This window comes from Gadus morhua, chromosome 10, assembly GCF_902167405.1.
Source record: "Gadus morhua chromosome 10, gadMor3.0, whole genome shotgun sequence".
Taxonomy (NCBI): Eukaryota; Metazoa; Chordata; class Actinopteri; order Gadiformes; family Gadidae; genus Gadus; species Gadus morhua.
In genome coordinates this window covers 14,478,748-14,501,247 of record NC_044057.1, presented here as the reverse complement: position 1 = coordinate 14,501,247, position 22,500 = coordinate 14,478,748, and the positions used below count along the sequence as shown (strand labels likewise).

General features: G+C 47.5%; 1 protein-coding gene across 1 annotated transcript in view; it reads right to left on the bottom strand.

The window, feature by feature from the left end:
- dock2 (dedicator of cytokinesis 2) overlaps window positions 1-22,500 on the bottom strand; it is a 130,749-nt gene that overhangs the window by 93,698 nt on the left and 14,551 nt on the right. The window contains exons 17-22 of the mRNA XM_030368941.1: window positions 18,654-18,858; window positions 16,622-16,719; window positions 16,216-16,305; window positions 15,738-15,838; window positions 12,005-12,139; window positions 1,040-1,148 (exon numbers count right to left, since the gene is read on the bottom strand). Of these exons, the coding sequence (XP_030224801.1) occupies window positions 1,040-1,148; window positions 12,005-12,139; window positions 15,738-15,838; window positions 16,216-16,305; window positions 16,622-16,719; window positions 18,654-18,858 (738 nt within the window). The remainder of the gene's footprint in view (window positions 1-1,039; window positions 1,149-12,004; window positions 12,140-15,737; window positions 15,839-16,215; window positions 16,306-16,621; window positions 16,720-18,653; window positions 18,859-22,500) is intronic.

Sequence of the window (22,500 nt, the reverse complement as noted above, 5' to 3'; positions counted from 1 at the left end):
TAAAGAGAGGGGGAGAGAGAGAGAGAGAAAGAAGGAGAGAGAGAGAGAAAGAAGGAGAGAGAGAGAGAGAGAGAGAGAGAGAGAGAGAGAGAGAGAGAGAGAGAGAGAGAGAGAGAGAGAGAGAGAGAGAGAGAGAGAGAGAGAGAGAGAGAGCGAGAGAGAGAGAGACAGAGACAGAGACAGAGAAAGAGAGAAAGAGAGAGAGAGAAAGACATGCATGAGAGACAGGTGTTTAGAGGTGAAGCAACCGGTTGTTGTCAACAAGAGGTGGAGGTAAATTAAAGCGAGGTTCAGTACTTTAATTTGTATGCTAATTATATTTTCTTCTACTTTATTGGGATTTTGAATTATAATTCAGCCAAACACCTTTTATGTAAAGGGACTCAGTGAATACAGATCATGGTAATTAAAGGCCCTGGTTACCAGAGAAATCTGTGAATAATTAAAAGTGTATGTTGATATTAATCATCCATCACAATTTGATGAAGGAAACATGCTGTTAGCTATGATTAAATGCTGTTTAAAAACATCTACATTTGCTTTTCCAGGCTGGCACAGTCAAGTATTATATTGTATAAGGAGTTTGATTGACATCTTTATCATATTTAATGCTTAGATAGAATCAATACTACTGAGAAAAAGTAATAAAGTCCTGAATATGAATTAATGTGTGTGTGTGTGTGTGTGTGTGTGTGTGTGTGTGTGTGTGTGTGTGTGTGTGTGTGTGTGTGTGTGTGTGTGTGTGTGTGTGTGTGTGTGTGTGTGTGTGTGTGTGTGTGTGTGTGTGTGCGAAGGAGGCCGTGGGGTAATAAATTGTGGCTCCGTGATAAAAGTAAAGAGATTAGGTCATCGAACAACTAATCTCAAAGATTAACTGAAGGAAATTAAATTAAAAGGATTCATTAAAGGAAGCGGCGCAGGGACAACGGGGACCATGGCAGGCCCAGACAGGAAGACGAGGGGGAGGGAGAGAGGGAGAGAGGGAGACAGATGGATGAGGAGCAGGAGAAGGGACAGAGAGGGAGGGGTGTTTCTTTACCCTCAACAGCAGGGTGGTGGTGTAGTCAGTCCTCATCAAGCTGTTTATGGACTCAAACAGTCTCCTCAGAGACTGCTCAAACTCCTCTTGCTCCTTCCCTTCGTAGAGCCTGTGGGGGGGGGGGGGGGGAGAAAAAAGTTCATTCTAAATGTAATCAATCAATGAAGAGAGAGCATGCTTAGAATACAGACACTCCCCGGCTTCCCGGAACCAATTGAAGTCAATACTGATCTTCTTTTCCTTCTTTGATTTTCTGCTGCAGTTCCTCTGGTCTGCGTCGCATGAAAGGGAAGGCTTTTTGACCTCCAAGTCACAAATTGGGAATTACAATGATTTCGAAAGATATGCGCAAACACACACACACACACACACACACACAAACACACACACACACACACACACAAACACACACTCCCTCTTAAGTCACAGGACACGTTTACATTAGCCCTTGACTTCAGAAGAATCCCGCTCAGACAGCGAGAGAGAGAGAGAGAGAGAGAGAGAGAGAGGAGGGAGGAGGGAGGGGTGTGAAGGACCGGGAGGCTGAGATCAAGACAGAATAGATGGAAGACAGCCGAGTATTTCAGCATTTTTGATTGGGTGTAGGAGAGAGAGAGAGAGAGAGAGGGGGGAGATGAAAGAAGAGACGGTAGGAGTGTTGCAGTGGGAACAGTTAAGAAGGTGTGTGCGTGCGTACGTGCGTGCGTGCGTGCGTGCGTGCGTGCGTGCGTGCGTGCGTGCGTGCGTGCGTGCGTGCGTGCGTGCGTGCGTGCGTGGGTGGCACCGAGGCACAAAGACAAACAAGCGTGATCTGGTGGGACCGGGAGAAGGGTGAGAGGGAGGGAGAGAGACGCATCGCTGGGGTGAGGGACAGAGTTTGAGGCGCACCTGAGGTGGGAACAGAACGCGGGGAGGGGACTTGAAAGCGGGGAGAAGACACAGAGATGTATAATAGATGAGGGAGAACAGAGAGGAGAGGAGAAGGCGTATGGAAGGGCATGCGGATAGGCCCTAGTGGTGGGATGGTAGCAATCATTTTGTACAGGTGTGGAGGGTAGACAAAACAAGAACACAGTTCAAGGATTAAGGCCACAAAGGGCAGGATTTGATGGAAACCACTTCAACCATTTACAGGGCAAAATAAACCAGCAGCCAAATACACCCTACATAAATGAAGCTCTCTCCCAAAACACAAATTCACCATTCCTAATGTTTAAGGGTGCCTGAATGTATTCAGAACGTTCTTCTCCTAAGCTCAACATATCTGTTGGTCCCATCATCACGACGCTAATGCAGTGTGTGTACATTACACGTTTTGCAATCAATAATTTACCCATAAACATTCAGAAGCATCTTAATTTAACAGAGTCCATGCCAGAGCCCCCCTCCATTCAGCTCCACTTGGTACAGCCCGCTGAGGTCTAACCAGGCACTGGTCAACCCTTGGCATGGTTAACCAGTGAGGTGGGTCATGTAGCGTGCTCACAATTATCCATGAAGGAAAGACAAGGGAGGGTGAACAAGATTTAAAATGAAAATAGGGTTGCAACCCAGTTATCAGAGTTTGTTGGGTAGGTATTGTTGAGTCGGGTGTTCTGTATTGAAGGAAGGAGGGCAGGAAAGTGATCTGAATTCACCGCCGCAGACTAGCTTTGGAAAAGTTTGTGCTAAACGAATACTTAGTCTGCAGAGTGCTAAAATGGAAGGAAAATGGGCTGGTGTTATCCATCATCATTCATCTTTAACCACCACAAACAAGTCCAGGTTGAACATCTGCTGGCTGAGGGGTATTCCAGGGGAAAATAAGATGTAGATTGCACGATGACGTGTCTGACCCCCCAGGGGAAATCACATGGTAATTCTACACAAACAGGATCCCCATCCAACCAGCCAATCACACACAGGTCCCTGGAGCGCCTTGGCAGAGCACTATGACCGCGTTGCCACCAATACACCACCCCTTATCATCCACCTGCTCCCCAGACATACACACACACCACCGGTGACCTTTCACGGTATGCGGTTCCAAAGTTTGTCGGGAGGGAGTTTACACGTTTGCATGCAAAGTACATAATAAACCATGCACAAAGCCTGTACCCGGCTAGCATCTAGCCTAGCACACAGCTGACTAGAATGTTGCTTGTTTACATTTCAATGATCCAATCAAATCTAAAAAGAATCTATGCGAAGCTGGTGCCGTGCTACAAGAGATATCCATCTCAGATAAGACAGTTAAACAGGCTCTGACTGTATTAACTTTGTCTTGGGGAAGCTGAAGCTACCCACGGAATTATGTTTAGGTATTTAATTAGGCTCTGTTATCTCTACTACAATTATGTGTCAGCTTCCCTTCTACATAAGCTCCAGATGTCACATGGATGGATAATTAACTATAAAAACTTTTTTCATCCTTCAAGGGTGTTTGAAAATATCCTCTAATGGCAGGTTCAAGTAAGCTTTCAGAAGACGAATCAAACAGCTTAAAAGACTGTAGTCAAAGTGTTTAGTTAGCTACCGTGGTGAAATAATTCCCTATTCTGTATCACTTCTCATCACGGCGAAATGCAGTATTATACAAAATCTCTAAAGGGAATAAAGCTGCTCCAACTAATACCTCTCTCTGTCTCTTTGCTGTAGAATACCCTTTATATTTGTCTGTGCCTCCCATCCCTGGTTATATTTCCTCTCATCTCCCAGCCCTCCACCGTTGTCTTTTCCACTGATTCAGTCTGGGCGGAACAGCTGTTAATTACACTAGAAGTAATGAGTGCTCGGGGGGAAGGATTAGAGCGTGGCACACAGGATATTTAGCATGTTGTAGGCGGGATTAGGCGGTGACACAGTCGTATTTTCAAAAGAGTCTTTACAGAGTACAATTATAGCGGCCTTGTACCGCATAATCCATCGGCCTTGTGTGTGTGTGTGTGTGTGTGTGTGTGTGTGTGTGTGTGTGTGTGTGTGTGTGTGTGTGTGTGTGTGTGTGTGTGTGTGTGTGTGTGTGTTTGTGAGTGAGTGAGTGAGTGAGTGAGTGAGTGAGTGAGTGAGTGAGTGAGTGAGTGAGTGAGTGAGTGAGTGAGTGAGTGAGTGAGTGAGAGAGTGTGTGTTTGCGTGTGAGAGTGTGTGTTTATGTGTGTTGGGGCTCTGGGGTTGTTCTCTGTATGTTTATTTCTGCCATGACTTTTTGACCTGGCGTCCACTCCTTTAACATCTGCCACAAAGATGCGTCGAGATAGTAAATTAAATAGCACAGATGCTCGCGCCCTAAATGTACATCTGAGTACAGATAAAGCCGAGCTGACAAGAGTGCTCATTACCATATATACACCATGCCAAAGTCTGCATCAAGCTGCCTTAATCCAGCTGAGTGGCGCTGTAACAAGGGCTTGAGATGACCGATGGATGAACCTTACTGTTTTCAATCCCTCTCTACGCTACCAGACATACTGTGTGTGCATTTGTGTGGACTAGGAAAGGCTCCCATGGCATCATTTGTTTAGAAGACGTATCCAAGGCGACTTGCAATGAGTTTGGGGCGTTAAAGGCAAGGTAGGGGTGAGGGCAGGATGCTACATGCAGGCATGTGTGGACATTGGGGGTCGAACCCGGAATCTTTCTGTTTTTCGACCAATCATGTCGCTGCAGGCGGGGATGCGTTATCACGTGATTGGCAAACACAAACTCGGCCAGCAGTAGTAAACTGTTAAAAAAGGGTCCCTAAAGGTTTCAAACCAACACAGAAATTCTCTAATTCAGAATAATACAATTTGTTTTCTTCGATAGAACACGTCTGTATTGAAACAGGAATCAAGGCAGTTCTCTGTCCGTTTTGGTTTTTGGTTTCCGGCCTAGGCTCTGTGCCGTCTCCCCATGATGGTGCTAAGAAATGAGCTGCAGGATCCCAGATTAAGTGTTTACTATCAGCAGGACCCCCCTGGTGGTGTACCCCACTAGGCTGAGGCTGAGTATTCTCATCCTGCATCTTGATTCAAGACATCTTCACTTCCTGAGTCAATCCATTACTAAGATCCAGAGTCAAAAAACAACCCTTGACAATTTGTGTACAAATATGAACGCACAATGAGCAATCACTTCAGTGGCGGTGGAGCTGCATCTAGGCACTCCTCCGATTGCCTCCCATACAGGTGGAGCAGGCGGTGGGTGGGTGTGAGCGCCTCATCAGTGGCGCTTGCTCCAGTACCCTGTCGAGGAGCTTTTCAGCACAGGAGAGGTGCTCTTAGTGTCGTTCAGGGCTAATGATCCGGCTGGCTTGATCGCTGCCCAATGGGCTGTGGCCGAGTAGCGAGCGCTGCCTCGTCCGATGGACCGTGTGGCTATTACTGGGCTGTCGACGTTCCCTTGGCTGTGGCAGCCGCTACGGCTGACGCTGACACGAGAGCCATCTCTACAATGTTATTGTGAATGCATTTGAATGAATTTATTATACAGTATATATAACTCTATAGAATTACCCAGAAAATGACAATTCTAGAAGTGCACATTAAAGCTAGGCTAGGGCATTTATTTTAAAAGCATGTTTGTCATATTTGTTGAAGTTCTCTTGGAAAGAAAATGGAAACAAGGTAGTATCTGTGGCTGTCGGAGCCCGTCCAATCATTTCCTCCAACCAGAAAAAAATGATTGGTTGGTCTACCTGTCCGTCTACCTACCTACCCGTCTAACTATGCGCGCTCTGCCTTTGCACTAGTGTGTGCGTGCGTGCGTGTGTGCGTGCGGGCGTGCGTGAGTGCGTGTGTGTGTGAGTGCGTGTGAGTGTATGTTAGGATCAATGTTAGTGTGTGCATGTTATTGCTCATGCTGTGTGTGATACTACATGCTAAGGTTCCTGAATGGGTCAGCTGTTTGTGTATCAGAAGAATTAATGAGGGGCCAACAGTAAAGCAAGCAATATGACTACGGGACTACTGGATGTAATAAGGCTGCGTCATTGAACACATCAAAGCCAATGTGCAGTTGAAGCACAACAGATTAAAGCAGACACAGAACAATAAGTAAAGACAAAAGACAGAAACCAGAGGGGCAACAAAGGAATGGGATTAAAGAGATGGGGAAAGGGATTAAACCGATGAAGGTTATTATCGTCTCAGAAGGCCTTACTGAAATACTCTCTCGGCAGCGTCCTACCACAGACCAGTGATGTCCAGTTTGACATGCACGACGTGTTCCATGCTGCTATCAACACGCCTACACTGACATTTCAATATTGTAATTTCTATATAATGAATGGTTTCCCCTTTCGATTTCTGCAGAAACAATGAAGGACCACTTTATAGGACAGGGTGGGTGAAGGATCTACTCACTAACCTCCACATTACCTCTGCCCTGTCCATTTCCTGAACAGATGTGTTTCCTAACCTTTAAAGGTCTGAGGTTTCTTTTGCTGACAACACCAAAATCACACACACCAGTCTCTTGAGCCAACAACCCTAAAATCAATGTTAGAAAAAACTACTGCTTTCCCTAAACTTCAAAGTTTAAAAGGAAGGCAGTGTCTTAATAGCCTCAGAAGACGGGAAGCTCATCCATGTATTCATGCGGTGCAGCATATAATAGAATAGACGCGTACAATGCAAGTACCAGCCAGCGGTACAGTATCCTAGCATTATTCATAGGGCGTATAGTGCATCAACATCAGGGCCTAGTGAAGTCAAGTGACTGTGAGCATCCCAGAAGGTCCCATTAGAATGCTAGCAAGAATCCTGTCTGACTGAAACAATGCTGCCGAGGCTAAAGTAGTTAAGGTTGTCTTGCCAATCACAGTCATGCTAGCACAAAAGTTATTAGCCTGACAAGACTGACAGAAAGGGAAGTTTGGCATGTGGGAGAAATGAAATACAGATGAGACAAGTGGCTTAAGTGAGAGGAGGAGGAACAATTGAGAGAGGGAGAGAGAGAGAGAGAGAGAGAGAGAGAGAGAGAGAGAGAGAGAGAGAGAGAGAGAGAGAGAGAGAGAGAGAGAGAGAGAGAGAGAGAGAGAGAGACAGAGAGAGAGAGAGAGAGAGAGACAGAGACAGAGACAGAGACAGAGACAGAGAGCGACATATATTCTACCAATCAAAGCTTGAATAGCTCCGACTGCCATGAAAGAAACAGTTTAAAAGAAAAAAAGGGGACGAAAACCGAGAACATATGAAATTTGAGAACAAAGACAAAGAGAGACAAAGGGACAGAGCAAGAATTTGGTCGAAGTAAAAGAAAAGTTACAGGAAACTAAAACCTATTGCGGTACGAAAGTCGTCAACAAAGTGGCCCACGATGACTCTCAGGGAACACGTGTCCTTAAGGCCTCCTCATAAACCCTTGTTACACGAGCACAGAGCCACTTTGACAAGCCAATAAATCTCCCGCCGCTGCATTTGATCAAGTATTAATGCCCGTCGGTGCCCGGTGGCAGCATGTGCGTGCGTTGGAGGCATTACCCACTCTCCTGGAGAAAAGACCCTCCCCTGGAGGAGGTGGGGTGAAGAGGCTGGCTCTAACGGAGATAAGGGCGCTCCGGTGAACAAAACAATAACAAACTTCCCATGCATTGTTCCGTGTTGGAAGTAGTGTGGTGTTGGTGGGGGGACAGCAGGGAGGGAGGATAAGAGTGAGAGAGCGAGCGAGCGAGAGAGAGAGCGAGAGCGAGAGAGAGAGAGCGAGAACGAGAGAGAACGAGAGAGGTTGAGTGAGTACCGGAAGGAGATAAAAGGAATAAAGAGGGAGAGGGAGAGAGAGGGGAGGCTGAGAGCAAATCAGAGTTGGATTGATGGTTCCCGCTGGTCCCCATGGGGCCTCTGCAGAAGTGTCCATCCAGAGGAGCCATGAGACCAAAGACATGCCGGCAGCACTGCTGGGGGAATCGATCCATACGAGCTGGATGCATGTATGGACGGAGCTTCAACGCGTTCATCACACGCTCGAAAGAACAGCCGTACGGAGACAGGCGAGTCAGACAGACGGACGGACAGGGCGGCCTGGCAGGCACACAGAGAGACGTCATGAATAAATAAAAAAACTTTGTTTCAATAAACAAGCAGACACAGATTGCAGAACAAAGCGGGGCCCACAGTGGGTGACGCAGGATTAGACATGCACCAGGCAGGCCATCAGCCACCAATTAACTTCAAACAGGGAAAACAAACTGCAGCCGAAACACTGCGTTACATCCAGTCGGCACTGATTTCATGACAAACACACACACACTCAAGACAAAAACAACAACCAATGTTCAGGTGTGCTACACACAGATATGCAAAGATGCAAAACACACACACACTGGTAGGCATCTCCCACCGGAAGGCCTCGACAACACAAAACACAATCACACTCTACAAACAAATGTTGTAGCTCACATAGAAGCACACGCACATCCTGGTAGGCCTCACCGACGTCTGCACAACACACACACACGCACACACACATACAGAAACACAACAAACGTTCCACTGCTGTGCATAGGCGTCACACACAGACAGATGCCCACACTAACACACACACACACAAACTTCAACAGGCCTCAAAAACATTTACACCAACACCCACACACAGGGAAACACACGTTAACAAGAAACAAACGCTCTCAGCTTCATTAGATGAAATCACTGGTTTGGGCATCTGCTGTTACACAGCGGGCGTGCAGCGACATCTAGACGCTCTACTTCAGCCTCGCACGGTGGTATCCTTACCGGACACCATGCACTAATGACCTGCTCATCCACACCTGTGATTATGTTGTTTATTATGTTGATTATGTCTATCTGTTCCCTCTGCTTTCCTCACTTCCTGCTGAATCCTCACGAATGTTTGTCACGTTGACTTCAGCCAGGCCGTGGCTCTGTTGTACTTGTTGGGAGATTTGTTTCTCTGTTTTGTTTTGTTGCAGAAAGTCTGTGTTTTTGTACCGTGTCTGTAAACCAAGTCTGCAAACGGATCGCTGCCTCCTGTCTTGTTTATTACTCACCGCATTTGGATTCAGACCCTTACCCCAGAGCGTAACACAAGCAGTCAGTCACCCAGGAGTACTAGCCGATGTCTACAGTGAGGGGTTGTGCGCCGCGGTGAGCTAGGATGTGCGACCGGGGTCTATCTCCTGGTTGTCTAGCGGTCGCGGCCTCCCATGATGCATCGAGGTGGGCTAGGCTGGCAACGGGGGTCTATCTCCTGGTTGTCTAGCGGTCACGGCCTCCCATGATGCACCACGGTGGACTACACTGTGCGTCACGGCTCACCCACTCAGCCCCGCTCGTTAGTGGTGGTTCCGTGGTGGCCACATCATCAATGCTAATTAGCAGCCTTAAGTGCTGCTATCAGCACGCTGTCCGCCGGCGGGCATCGGACACAATTACCAAAACTACGTATTGATTGCCGGTGAGTGTCTGCACTTTTCTGTGTGCGTGTTTGTTTTGCGCCCGTCTGTGTGCGGACGGTTCGTCTTTATTTGTTAGTGTGTGTTTGAGTTTCTGAGTGTGTGTATGTTTGTATCCCAACCTAGCAATACTAAGTGCTTGGCACTTGTTCCTATGAATATCTTTACTGTATCGACAGAGTTATAGTGTTCCTCTTTCTTCCGACAAAAGTCGCTTTTGATAAAAGCGTCTGCTAAATGCCCTAAATGTAAATGTAAGTATGAATGAATGACTGTGAGTGACTGAGTGAGTGTGTGTGTGTGCAAATGCCAGGGTAAATGTGTGTGTGTGTGTGTGTGTGTGTGTGTGTGTGTGTGTGTGTGTGTGTGTGTGTGTGTGTGTGTGTGTGTGTGTGTGTGTGTGTGTGTGTGTGTGTGTGTGTGTGTGTGTTGGAGTGCGGTGAACTTCATCCTTGCCATTAACCAGTGGCTCAAGTGGCTCGGTCAGTGTGCACCTGATATCAGATCCCCAAACCCTGTTCAGGGTTAAGCTGATGATGTCGAGGTGTCCTCCAGAGACGAGAGTGTTATACATAACATGCAGGCCAGAACAGATGAATTTCTTCACTGGTCAAAGCTGGAGGTGAAGCACACCAAGTGTGCAGCTCTTTATGAGCGACGCAGTGGTGGCAACCGCTGGTATAAAGCCAAATCTGACAACCGCCCTCCTTCACAATAATGGGGCAGCCTATCAGGGTCTACTCACGTCACGAGTCATACACCTATCTTGGCCATAACATCTACATTGCGGGTGAGTGGGGGGAGCAGGCACAGGAGCTATGTAGTGCCTATAAGAACAGAATCGATCTAATTGATTCCTCCCCACTCCCTGTAGTCATGAAACTGGACGCTATCAGAGAGGTGACCCTTGCAAAGGTTCAACACCTCTTTGCAAACGTCCACATCCTGCAGAATGTCTTACAGGACATGAACTATAAAACAGTCCAGGCTGTCCGAAAATGGCTAGGGCTGAACTCACACTCTACCCGGGACCTCATTTTCCTCTCACGTAAAGAGGGGGGGCTGGGTGTCCCAAACGTTGAATGGGTATACACCCGCAACCAGGCTGACACACCTCCTCAGCATGCTCAACAATGATGATGCTACTGTCAGAGAGCTTGCCAGAGCTTCCCTCATGCTGGACCTCAGGAAGAGGAAGGTCCCTCTGGCCAAAGCAGGCCAGAACAGCTTCTTAGGCTTTGGGAGGAAAAGCAGCGGGAAACTGGACACACAAGCTGCAGGCTTTGGAGTTCGGTCGGACTGGCCGGACCTAAATGATCTGTGTAACAGAATGTCAGTCAAACTGGAATGGACACAACACAACTCACACACAGCACCACAGGCATCTGATGCAGTTGTCACCGACCCTTCTGTAACCGCAGAGGCAACTGTATATCACAACGAGGCACAACACATACTACAGAACACAACAGCAAGGAGATTCCTTCTCAACATAAAACAAACAGAGACCAAACAACACTGGACTGGATTTAGAATGCAGGGAAAGCTAGCATGCCTAGACTTTGCCGACCACTCTGCTTCCCAATCCATGTACAAAAATGCTGCTGTTGGGGAGGACATCCTCTGTTTTACTGCCAAAGCTAGGCTGCAGGTGCTACCTACCAAATACAATCTGGCATTATGGTATCCTGCACACCAACATCCACACTGTATAATGCACTCTGGCCATCAACTTGAATCAGTTGCCCATGTTGTGAATGGCTGTACTATGTACAAAGGACTGTATATTGCACGTCATGACCGACTTGTCGATCTAATTTCCAGTAATGTTAAAGAAGTATCTCTAGAAAATGTGACCATGTACAAACATTCACGCATCATGCCGGAATGGTTTAACAGCTCTATTGATGTGATGTGTAACATCCCAAATACCCCTGATGTTTTGTTTTTAAACAGAGACAGAAGGGAAGTGCTCTTACTTGAGATAGGCTGTGTATTTGGTCTTCTACATGGAAATTGCTTTCAACGATAAAATCATTAAATACCAGCCCATTCTGGAAATCCTAAGGGACCTAGGCTACCAATGCAAGCTAATAGTGTTTATTTTTGGAAGCTTGGGGCATGTCCACAACCGTGTTTTCAGTGGGTTAAGGCTGGCTGGGCTCTCCATCAGAAAATCTAAACAATTAGCAAAGTTCTGCTCCATATCAGCAGTGATAGGCAGCCTGGCAGTGTGGCGCAGGAGATGTTTTTTGTACCCTTGAACAATGACTTATCTTATCTCTGAAATATTTGAATCTTGTCTCTTAGTAATGTGTTTGGTGGATTCAAATAAAGAATTAAATGTGTGTGTGTGTTGTTGTGTACGTGTGTGGCCATGGGTATGTAGGTGAGTGTGTGTGGGTATGCAAATGTATCTGTTTTTTTGTGTGTGTGTGCGTGGACATGGGTGTGTGTGATGACAAGGACAAATAAACACATGGGTGAATGCAATATAAAAACACATCCATATATGACTGGCAGATGGATTGAGATGTGGATATGAGGCAAAGGAAGCAAAACACACACACACACAAACACACACACACACATGTACGTACTGGGAGTAGAGCATGCGGGAGCGGACGATGAACTTGAAGATGTACTCCAAGGCCTTGAGGGTCCGCAGGATGTTCTCACAGTGGTCCCCCCGGCTGCACACGTCCAGGTAGTTCTTCAACACCGACATCAGCTTCCTGGGGCAGGGAGGGGAAGGGGGAGAGAGAGGGAGGGAGGGAGGGAGGCAGTGAGGGATGGAGCGAAGGAGAGAGGGAGGGAGAGGGAGGGAGGGAGGGAGGGAGGGAGGGAGGGAAGGATTGAGTGGGAGAGAGAGGGACAGAGAGAGAGGTAAGGAGGGAGGGAGGAAGGGGGGAGATAGATGGAGCGAGGGGGAAAGGGAGGGATTAAGGGAAGGTTTGGAGTGAGAGAGACAGAGAAGGAAGGGGGGAGGGCGTAAGAGAGAGGGAGGGAGAGAGGAAAAATTCGAGGGGGAGACATTACTTCATGAATCAATATCATCATCAAAGTGTTATTGGCCATGCCACAGCGTGGGTGAGTTTACCCACACCTTGTCGGCTCCACCAATCACAAAGCAATCATACGAGTCGCACGGATATAATCAAATGTGTGAAAAAACAACAACAAGGAGTAAATGAGAAATAAAACGGCCCCGCAATAATCCACCGTTCAACAGATTGAGCACCCTTTGAGCACAAACAGAACTTAATTTGCCCACAAAATCTCCCCCGTCCCAGAGGGAGTGCTCCAACCCACGCCAGGCTCATCAGGGCACTCGCCCTCCCCCCACTACCCCCCCCCCCCCCCCCCCCCCCCCCCCTCCCCCCCTCCGGCTCAGCATGGAACACATGTGTGACTAACAGTCCAGGGACGGGGACAGGGATGAAGGGATGAGGGGGGAAAGCTTTTGGGCTTTGTGTCCTTAGTTCTTCCTGCACCAAATGTGTGTGTGTGTGGGGGGGGGGGGGGGGGGGGGGACGAAAAGACGAGAAGATGGGCAAGTTATGAAATGGATTCTAATCTGTCCGGATGAGGTGGAAACTATTCCAGACTCATTACTGCCCGTTCATCTGCACCTTGCTGTGGGGGTGCCGGGCTGGGACCCGGGCCAGCCTGGAGCCAGACAAAATGAACAATTTGGAGAAAAGGAAAGGCCAGCAGTGGAGTTTAAAGTATCAGTGTGTGGGCGTTGGAGAGCTTTATGTAACAGCACCCAGACGGAGGGGGCTGGGAGAGGGCCTGACCCTCTCCCAGCCCCCACATTTAGGAGGGTTAACACTCACACACACACACACACACACACACACACACACACACACACACACACACACACACACACACACACACACACACACACACACACACACACACACACACAGGGGGGCACTTAGACATGCAGGGCCATGAACATGAAGGCAGATCCGTATGCACACAAAGTCGAGGTGATCAGTGATCACACACAGTTGAAGGTCCACAGGTCCACACACACTGACACACACACAGTAGCAGCACCAAATAGACATGCATGCAAGCAGTCAGACATACAAACACACGTGCACGTGCACACACAGACACACACACACATGCGCGCACACACACACACACACACATACAAAGAAAAAAATGTAACGGCACATTTCCATAAGACGTTGTTCACAAGACACTAAGGCACTGTGACTCCTTAGTTCACATCTTTAGTAACCAATTCGCTGTTTATTCGAGCCTTGAGGGGAACTGAGACGGCCTTGGCTGACTCATACACAGAGATAACAAAAGCCCCCCTCCTGAGACGGCTGAGAGGAGCAGTGGCATCCCTGTCTGCAGCCGTGTCCTCGAGGACGTGTGCCCGCTGTTCAGGACCCACTGCAGCGCTTCAACCTTTGTGTGCTTGTCAAGGACTGTGGCCTCTCTGCACATAGACTTCTTTTATTTCATACTATTTGTATCCTTTATTACAATAAACTGAGGTTATTCTGAGTTGTGGTGTCTGAGCTACAGTTGGTTATGTCCAAAAAAGTACACACACACACACACACACACACACACACACACACACACACACACACGCACACGCACGTTCGTGGATCCACATAGACAGACATGTAAGCGCAACACACCAATGAATAAACAGTCCCACAGACAGATACACACAGAGTTAAAAGCATGTGCACCAGGATGCTGGTCCCATGTGGTTCCTTCTGGTAACTGAAAAAACAGCGCCTTGTACGACAGCCAACCAAGTGTGTTGTTAGGAATGCAATTACAGAGAGAGTTACGGGGAAAACACAGGCATGTTGGGATGAGGACAGGATGTATGGGAGTGATTGTTCTAGAAACTGGCGTTTCATAAACACGGTTCACGGTGCACACATTGCACATTACATTGCACACCTAATCCCACTCAGGCAAAGGCTCCACCAGTCCAACCTCACACACACACACACTCACACACACTAACCCATTCTCAAACGCAGATGCACACAAAGACAGAAATACAACTACACACAAACAAACAAACGTATTACAATACCTTATCCCTCTCCAGTGCTCCACTAGCCAAAAAAAACCCAGCTCACACACACACACACACACACACACAGACCAATCCATCCTCAAAGACGTGCACACGTACACACATAAAACAAACACACGTGCATACACACACAAACACAAAAACTAACAAGCACACAAACACACCAACTGACACACACACAAACACAAGTACAGACAAACACACAAACTAACAGAAACAACACACAAACACACATATACAAACTAACTACCTTACACAACCAAACAGACACACACGCACGCCAAGGTGGTAAACCCTGCAGTAGCTGCAGTTTGCCTGTCACTCCTTGCCAGAACCTCTCAGAGGGTAATGATTCAACAGGGCCGTGTGCTTCCCAGATTAGGAGTATAGCTTTAAATCCCGATGCTTTGGCCCGGACCACAGCACACACACAGCAGCCGGGGGAATACACAGCACCACCCTCCATGTTTAGAGGCAACAGTAAATGTTCAGCGCACTTTTGTTGCAAGCATATTTTAAATAAAATCGGTGATTTGCACTGAAGACACAAAACATCTGAGGAATATTGTTTGATCGTTTATGATTTGACGGATCGGGATATTTGGGGAAGGGACATGATGTCATCTGTCATATCAGATTAATGTCTGAAAGTTAAACGGCACCCTTTTCAAAAAAATCAAAGGATATGTAGATGAGTTACGAGTATTGTTCAGGTTCAGGGTAAGAGTAGTTTCCAACTATATTTGGATAAAGAATAAAAATTAGTTTTCACTTGTTCTCATTTCAAGGTGACTTTAACCTACAACCTGCAATCTAAACAGGAGTTATTTAGAAGGAATCAAGGCACTGTGCATGGAAGCATCAGTAGTGAGGTTTGGGTCTTGACTCGTCAGAACTCAGCTGCCGTGCGTCTGTTTAACCTTGCAGACGTAGTTCTTGGTGCTCGACATTAGAGGGTTAATCATATAAGGATGTGGGGTGCCAATCCGATCCGACCTCGCATGGTGCACCTCACCCTACTCTAATTGCTTTCACTTTCATGGGCTTTCATGCATTTTATCTTTTGATGGTCGCACAATGTACACACCGTCCGATCAACTGTGTTTCTGAGGTATAGGTCGACTCAAACCACTGAAGGTTCATATAGGCGTTTGAGACGGTTGCATCAATAGATGCTGTGCTCTAATTTAGTTTCCTTCAGACGTTCTCCTCACCACATAGCCAACAACATAGCAGCGGCTTACTTGTAGGCCAGTGTGGCGCTGAAGTGCTGCTTGATGTAGGCCTCCAACACCGTGTTGAAATGCTGGAACTTCCTGTCGGCAATCAGACCTATGATGTAAATCTGAGAGACGGAGGGATAGAGAGAGTTAGAGGCATGATGAGAGGGGGAGAGAGAGAGCGACAGCGAGCGGTGGAATTAGAGAGGGGTGGGGTAGGTTGAGGTGGGTGAGATACATAGAGAGTGACAGACAGACAGACAGCGGTGTGGGGTGAATGTCGAAGTGGCATGAGGCAACGCCATCGTCTGAGGGAGTCATCTGGGAGGCGAGATGGATAGACATGTTTACCCGTGTTAAGGAGGACTGATGTGGGAACGGATGGGAAGATGGCAGACAGGCCCCATGCAGAGACACTCTGACAAGAAGCCCTGACAGGGATACCCACCGCAGAGACGACGCAGAACACACACACACACACACACGCAACACGCAAACTCACCAGGGCGTCGAAGACGAGGAAGTCGTAGTCGTCAGTCTGCGAGTGCTCCATCATTATGTTAAACAAGGCGTCCAGGGTGTCCTGCAGGAACTGCACGTGCACACGCACGACCACACACATTCGCAGACACACACAAACACACACACACACACACACGTTTGCAGACACACACACAGATACACACAGATTTGCAGACATACACGCACACTCAAACATTCACAGAAACACACACAGATATACGCGCGCACACACACACACACACACACACACACACACATACATACACAGACACACACAGAGGCATCAAGTTAAAATAAATATGGAAATATATTTAAATGAACCGCCCATATAGGGATAACCCTCATAGTGAATGCATATGTGTGCGCGTCAGGGTGTGCAGGCTGACCTTGACCACCTCCTCTCCATCAATGAGTTTGAGCTTCTCCAGGTTTTCCCTGAGAAGTTCCGGTCGAGTCCTCCACTTCAGCAGCCCCAGCAGGCCCACTTAAAGACATCCAAGGTTGCACTCGTCAAACACACAGGAAGTGAAACACAACACAGGTCCAAGTCCACGGCTTCGAAGGTCCAAGTCCAAACATGGTCGCCTATTCATATACTGGCAGGGTCAATGTGTTGGAGTGTTGATCTTCCCTCACATTTGTCTATTTTAATGCAATAAAGTAAAGCGTTGGAAGTACTGACATTTTTGCATCAATTAATTCATGCTGACACGATTCGTAGTCATTCAGCAGATGCTTAATATAGTCCTCCAGCCCGGAAAGCGATGATTACGCTCTGAGCCAAATGCGTCATTATAACATAATCGACATAATAAACACAGATTCTTTATCTGAATGACTAAATAAAACATGAACGACTGAAACTAAAGCACAGCCGATATGCAGCCGGGCCCAACCTGGCTGTGCCCCGTCTAAATCGTCCGTCTCCCCCCCCCCATGTCCCTGCCATTAGTTCCACCGCTGTTTGACAGAGGAGCAACAGCCAGGCCGCTGTTCTGCTGGCCAGCCGACTCTCTCTCCCCCCTCGCCGGCCAGCAGCTTGTCCTTCAGCGAGCCATGCAGCACATCTGCTGGTTGACCCCCGGACCACCGCTCAGGTATCACATGAAATATGGGGTTCTGTCAGTGTGTGTGTGTGTGTGTTTGTCAGTGTGCGTGTGATGTAACCGCATAGGTGATTTATACTGAAGGAGAATATTCATTATAGTGATGGACTGGTTTCCTCAGTAACAGATGCTACAGCATCTGTCTCAGAGTGTTCTCCTTGTCTGTTCTCTCATTGCACGCCTGTGTGTGTGTGTGTGTGTGTGTGTGTGTCTGTGTGTCTGTGTGTGTGTGTGTGTGTGTGTGTGTGTGTGTGTGTGTGTGTGTGTGTGTGTGTGTGTGTGTGTGTGTGTCTGTGTATGTGATGCATGGCTACCTTTGAGTGTGAGATGCAGGAGAAAATCATGACACTCTCAATTAATTTACAAATCCCAATTTTACTTCAGAAAAAAAGCACAGGGAGATCCAAACGTACAGCTGGATTTGATCACCGATCAAATCCCTAGAGCTACATTGGAGTTCCCTTTATATTTAACCCGCCCCACTACAGAATTGGGGTGGAGCAATTACTGACTGCCAAGGGACTCTTAAAGCTGGCCTGAGAAACAAGCACGCCACAGTGCTGGGGACTTGGTCAGAGTACAGGTTGCAGTCTAGAAATGGAGGCTTTGGAACAATGTGGATAGCCCCGGGCACCACATCGATCTACCATGGAATTGATACAGCTTAGGAGTTCTTTGGGGTTCTTTATTGATATTTTAGCATACTTAGCAGTCAGAAATGCCCGCACAGCCCGAACCACACACACACACACACACACACACACACACACACACACACACACACACACACACACACACACACACACACACACACACACACACACACACACACCCTCCAACCCACACACATACATCCCCCCACACACACACACAGAAAAACATGTTGCCAACCAACCAAACACACAGTCAACAACACAAACATAAGAAAAACACACAAACACAAACATACCCCCACCAACCCACAGACGCACACACACACAGAGACACACATCCCCCCCCCCACACACACACACACACACACACACACACACATACACAGAAAAACATGTTGCCAACCAAAAACACAACCAACAACACAAACATAAAAAATAACCACACAAACACAAACAAACCCCCACCAACCCACACATGCAGACACACAGATACACACACCCCCCCCCCCCACACACACACAGAAAAATATGTTGCCAACCAAACACACAACACAAACAAAGAAAAACACACAAACATACCCCCACCAACCCACACACACACACACACACACACACACACAGAGACACACACCCCCACCCACCCCCCCACAAGGCCTTACCGTTCTGGGTGAGTTTGGTGGAGCAGACCAGGGTAGAGATGGCGAAGCTGTCCCTGGAGCTGACCGACAAGCCCCCCCCCCCGCCGCCTGACAGGTTGCTGGCGCTGCGGCCCAGGCCCCCCGCCTTGTGGGGGTCCCCCTGCTGGGAGCGTGTGGAGGGCAGCAACAGGTAGGAGCCCACGTCCTCCATGCGCTTACTGTCACCCTGCCCGGGGGGGGGGGGGGGGGACACACAGGGGTGAGGCCACAGCTAGTCCAGGTACTCTCACACACACGCGCACGCACGCACACACTCACGCACACACTCACATACACAAGCACGCACATAAACACACACACACACGCACGCACATAAACACACACACATACACACACACACACACACCAGGTACTCTCACACACACACGCACATACTCACATACACAGGCAGGCAAACACATAAACACACACACAACCACATACACGCGCACGCACACACACACACGCACATAAACACACGCGCGCACGCGCACGCACACACACACAACCACATAGACACACACCCGGCGGGTGAGATATCAGTAGGGGCAAGGCATGAGGAGTCTATGTTTTTGCGCTCATAGAAGCCTTAACTCACTCTAGAGGCTAGGTGCTAGCTGTTAGCGGCTAAGTGCTAGGAGCTAAACATGATTTAAAATGTGCTGTGTGAGAATTGCTCAGAGGTCTACTTATAAAATACAAGATGTACCAGGGACAGGGGACTGAATGCAGAACATGAATGATTCACCAGCGTCGGACCGGAGCTGTGTCTGACAGGTCTGACACAGCCAGTAAGAGCTGAGCTTTGAGGGCCCTCGCTATGTATCAGACGTTAAACGAGTGACACAGTGACGTATTGCTAATGAGTGCATAGAGGCAGAGACTAAAACCCAGCAGTACATTACTTTGATCAAATATATACCATATGGTAAATGCTTTTATCCAGAGTGTCAAACCAGTACCGCGAGTGGGGTTCATACATTCCTAGCATGCTGGGAACAGACCCCTAAATCAAAGCTCTACACCTAATTGTCCACATAATTGGTCCTAATCTCATCAAACAAATGGTCCTAATCTATTTGTTGGATCCTAATCCATTTATAGGGAGTATTTAATCACCCATGGCAGTTCCCGAAGACCCAGAAAAACCCATGACGAAAAATAGTGGTGGTTTGCATAATCGAGCTGCAGTCATTTCTTTAAGAAACGTTGTAGCTAAGGGCCAGAGGGAGGTGAGGATGAGGGGAACAATCTATTAGGGGAGACTCTTCTTTGGGGAACGTCTTTGGGGAATGAGGCCAAGAAGCCTCTTCGAGTATGGGCTAAAATGGAGGAAGCTGGGACAGGACATTGGAATATTGGTCTTGAAGGGCGTATGAAAACCGAGGGGGAAAAGAGCTGGAGATAAAATCCCCCAGTGTAAACATTGTGCACCTACCCCTCCAATAACTTCCCCCCAGGAGGGTGACCTCTTGCTTCCTCGGACTGGGACCGTGACCTCTTATTCTCCCGATAAAAACATTCAATGAATGGAGGGGGCAGCAAAAGTATAAAAGTGAAGAATAGAGGGTGAGGGAGAGGGGTGAGAGGGGGTGAGAGAGGGGTGCCACGGAGGGGACGGAGGTCTGGAGGGGATTGGGGGGATAACGAGAGATAAGGGAGAGCGAGGGAGGGGGTGGACAGGGGGGGCACAGGGGGGGGAGTGCCACGTCATTGCGAGAGTAATTAATCTTCATTGCATTTGGCATTTAATCAATAGGGGGATTCACTCTTAGCTGCGGCTCATTTGGCAGGAAATCCATTTGGATTCACTCAACTTGTCGTCACGGCGATAATCTCCGTCCGCACCATACACATCTGTGACGGGCTGTGCGAAAGGTCACGGCAAAAGGTCACAGCCGGATCGACTTCGCAAACTTTTTGTTTTGCTTCCCATTCTTTTGGTCCAAAAAAAATTGAATTTCTTTAAGGCGTTTGACAACAATGGTTGTCACTGGAAGAGCGTCACCGTGAATACTTTCACATTCCCACACAATTCTGTACACTGGTGTCAACCACGCTTTAGCAACAACCAGCTTGTCAGGGCTCCTTGAGCCAAGGATCGAACTAGCAACCCTTGGCTGGATTGTGATTACTCGCTCTTACTTCAGATACCTCAAGGACACGGTAAACCAGGGGTTAAACATTGGATGTCATACGCCAACGGGCATTTCAAGGAACCACCTCCAATTACAGACTCTCCCTTGACCCGCGAGCCCTCCGGAAAATCCATTGAAAAGTCGTTGCTATGCTGACCCCACTCCAATCACACGGATCCCAACGGACCTGAGCCGTCTTTCAACTATTCAACACTTTAGGTGTCTCAAAGGTAGGCTGGCACTAAACAGCGTGGTTTATAACGTAACAGTGCGTGATAAACGGGATGAAAGGGGCTGGCCAGCACTGCTCAGCAGGATGTCAAAGTGCACAACAAAAGAATTTGAGGCAAAGTCTAAAGAAATCTATAACCAAGGAGCTACCGACGTCTGGCCAACTATTGGCTTTCATCCTGCCTAGCCAGGATTGGATTGCACAATTCCAGCTCCCGGCAATACCGACAATAAAAAAGAAAGTCCCTTTCTGCTGATCTGGCTCCCAGGGGAGGCTGCTGCCTATTACACTTTGCTAAGGGCAATAGGACTGCATTGTTGCCCAGTCCTCCACAGGGTGTTATGGAGACACACACAAAGGACACGGCTGCACTTGCACTCACGCACACACGTGTAATTAATGATCATTTGGTGAACATATGTGGGGGTGGAAGGTTAATGGTGTATCTGGCTCATACAAGCCCGTACATGCAACCGTACTGACTCCGTGTCTGAAGGGAAATCACAAAGGACTTAATGCTCGGAAACAGAAACCATGTGGAATCAGAGCTGTCCTCTTAGGAAATACGATATACACTTCTTTATTGAGATCATGAAACCATATTAGAAATATTATTGCTTTTGCAATCAGAAATTGTGCTGTGGGTTTTCAAGATATTTATCTGCTAATATCTTTCTAAGGGAGTGCAGTCGCAGAGTTTCCTTGTTTAATTTAGACGTGATTTTGCAATAATAATGTGCACAGACCTTTTTACCTGGTTAGATCTTGTTTCAAATTCAGTTTGACATTTCACAGTTATTAAGATACTCTCAAGTTAATATACCTGGATAAGGCAGTACCCAGTTGTATTAACTATAATACTTTGTCACAAAAATACTTGCAAGTGGAATCGATAGCAGGAGACAATTGAGAAAGATTTACAATGCTTTTGCCTTATAAATAAGTCAAGAAGCTCGCTATCTTATTTGACTGAAAATTATTCTTCCAGCCTTTGTAAAGCTATTTAATCTTCCACGGAGAGGTCTGCGGATGAGGTGGGGATGAATAAATTCTAGTAAAGCCTTTAAATAAATCAGAAGTGCACTGGCGTGTACATAGTTTTGTTTCAACCATTTGTTTTTTTTAGTGGACTCTTGGTCTCTAGAGAAGGTTCGGTTGAGCTGTGTGCTAAGAGTTGAGTTGTGTGCTCGGTGTAAACTAAGGTGGCAGTCGAGTGTGCTACATATAAAGTTTTGTGCAAGGGGTAAAGGTGTGTCTTTGGCATAAAGTTGCGTGAAAGGGGGTGCAAAGTTGTGTGTCAGAAGTAAAGCTGTATGTTAGATGTAAAGTTGTTTAGTAAGTGTAAAGGTGTTTGTTTGGTGTAAAGTTGTGTATTAAGTGTAAAGTTGTGCTTTAGATGTAAAGTTGTGTGCTAAGTATAAAGTGGTTTGATGCGTGTAAAGTTGTGTGTTTGATGCAT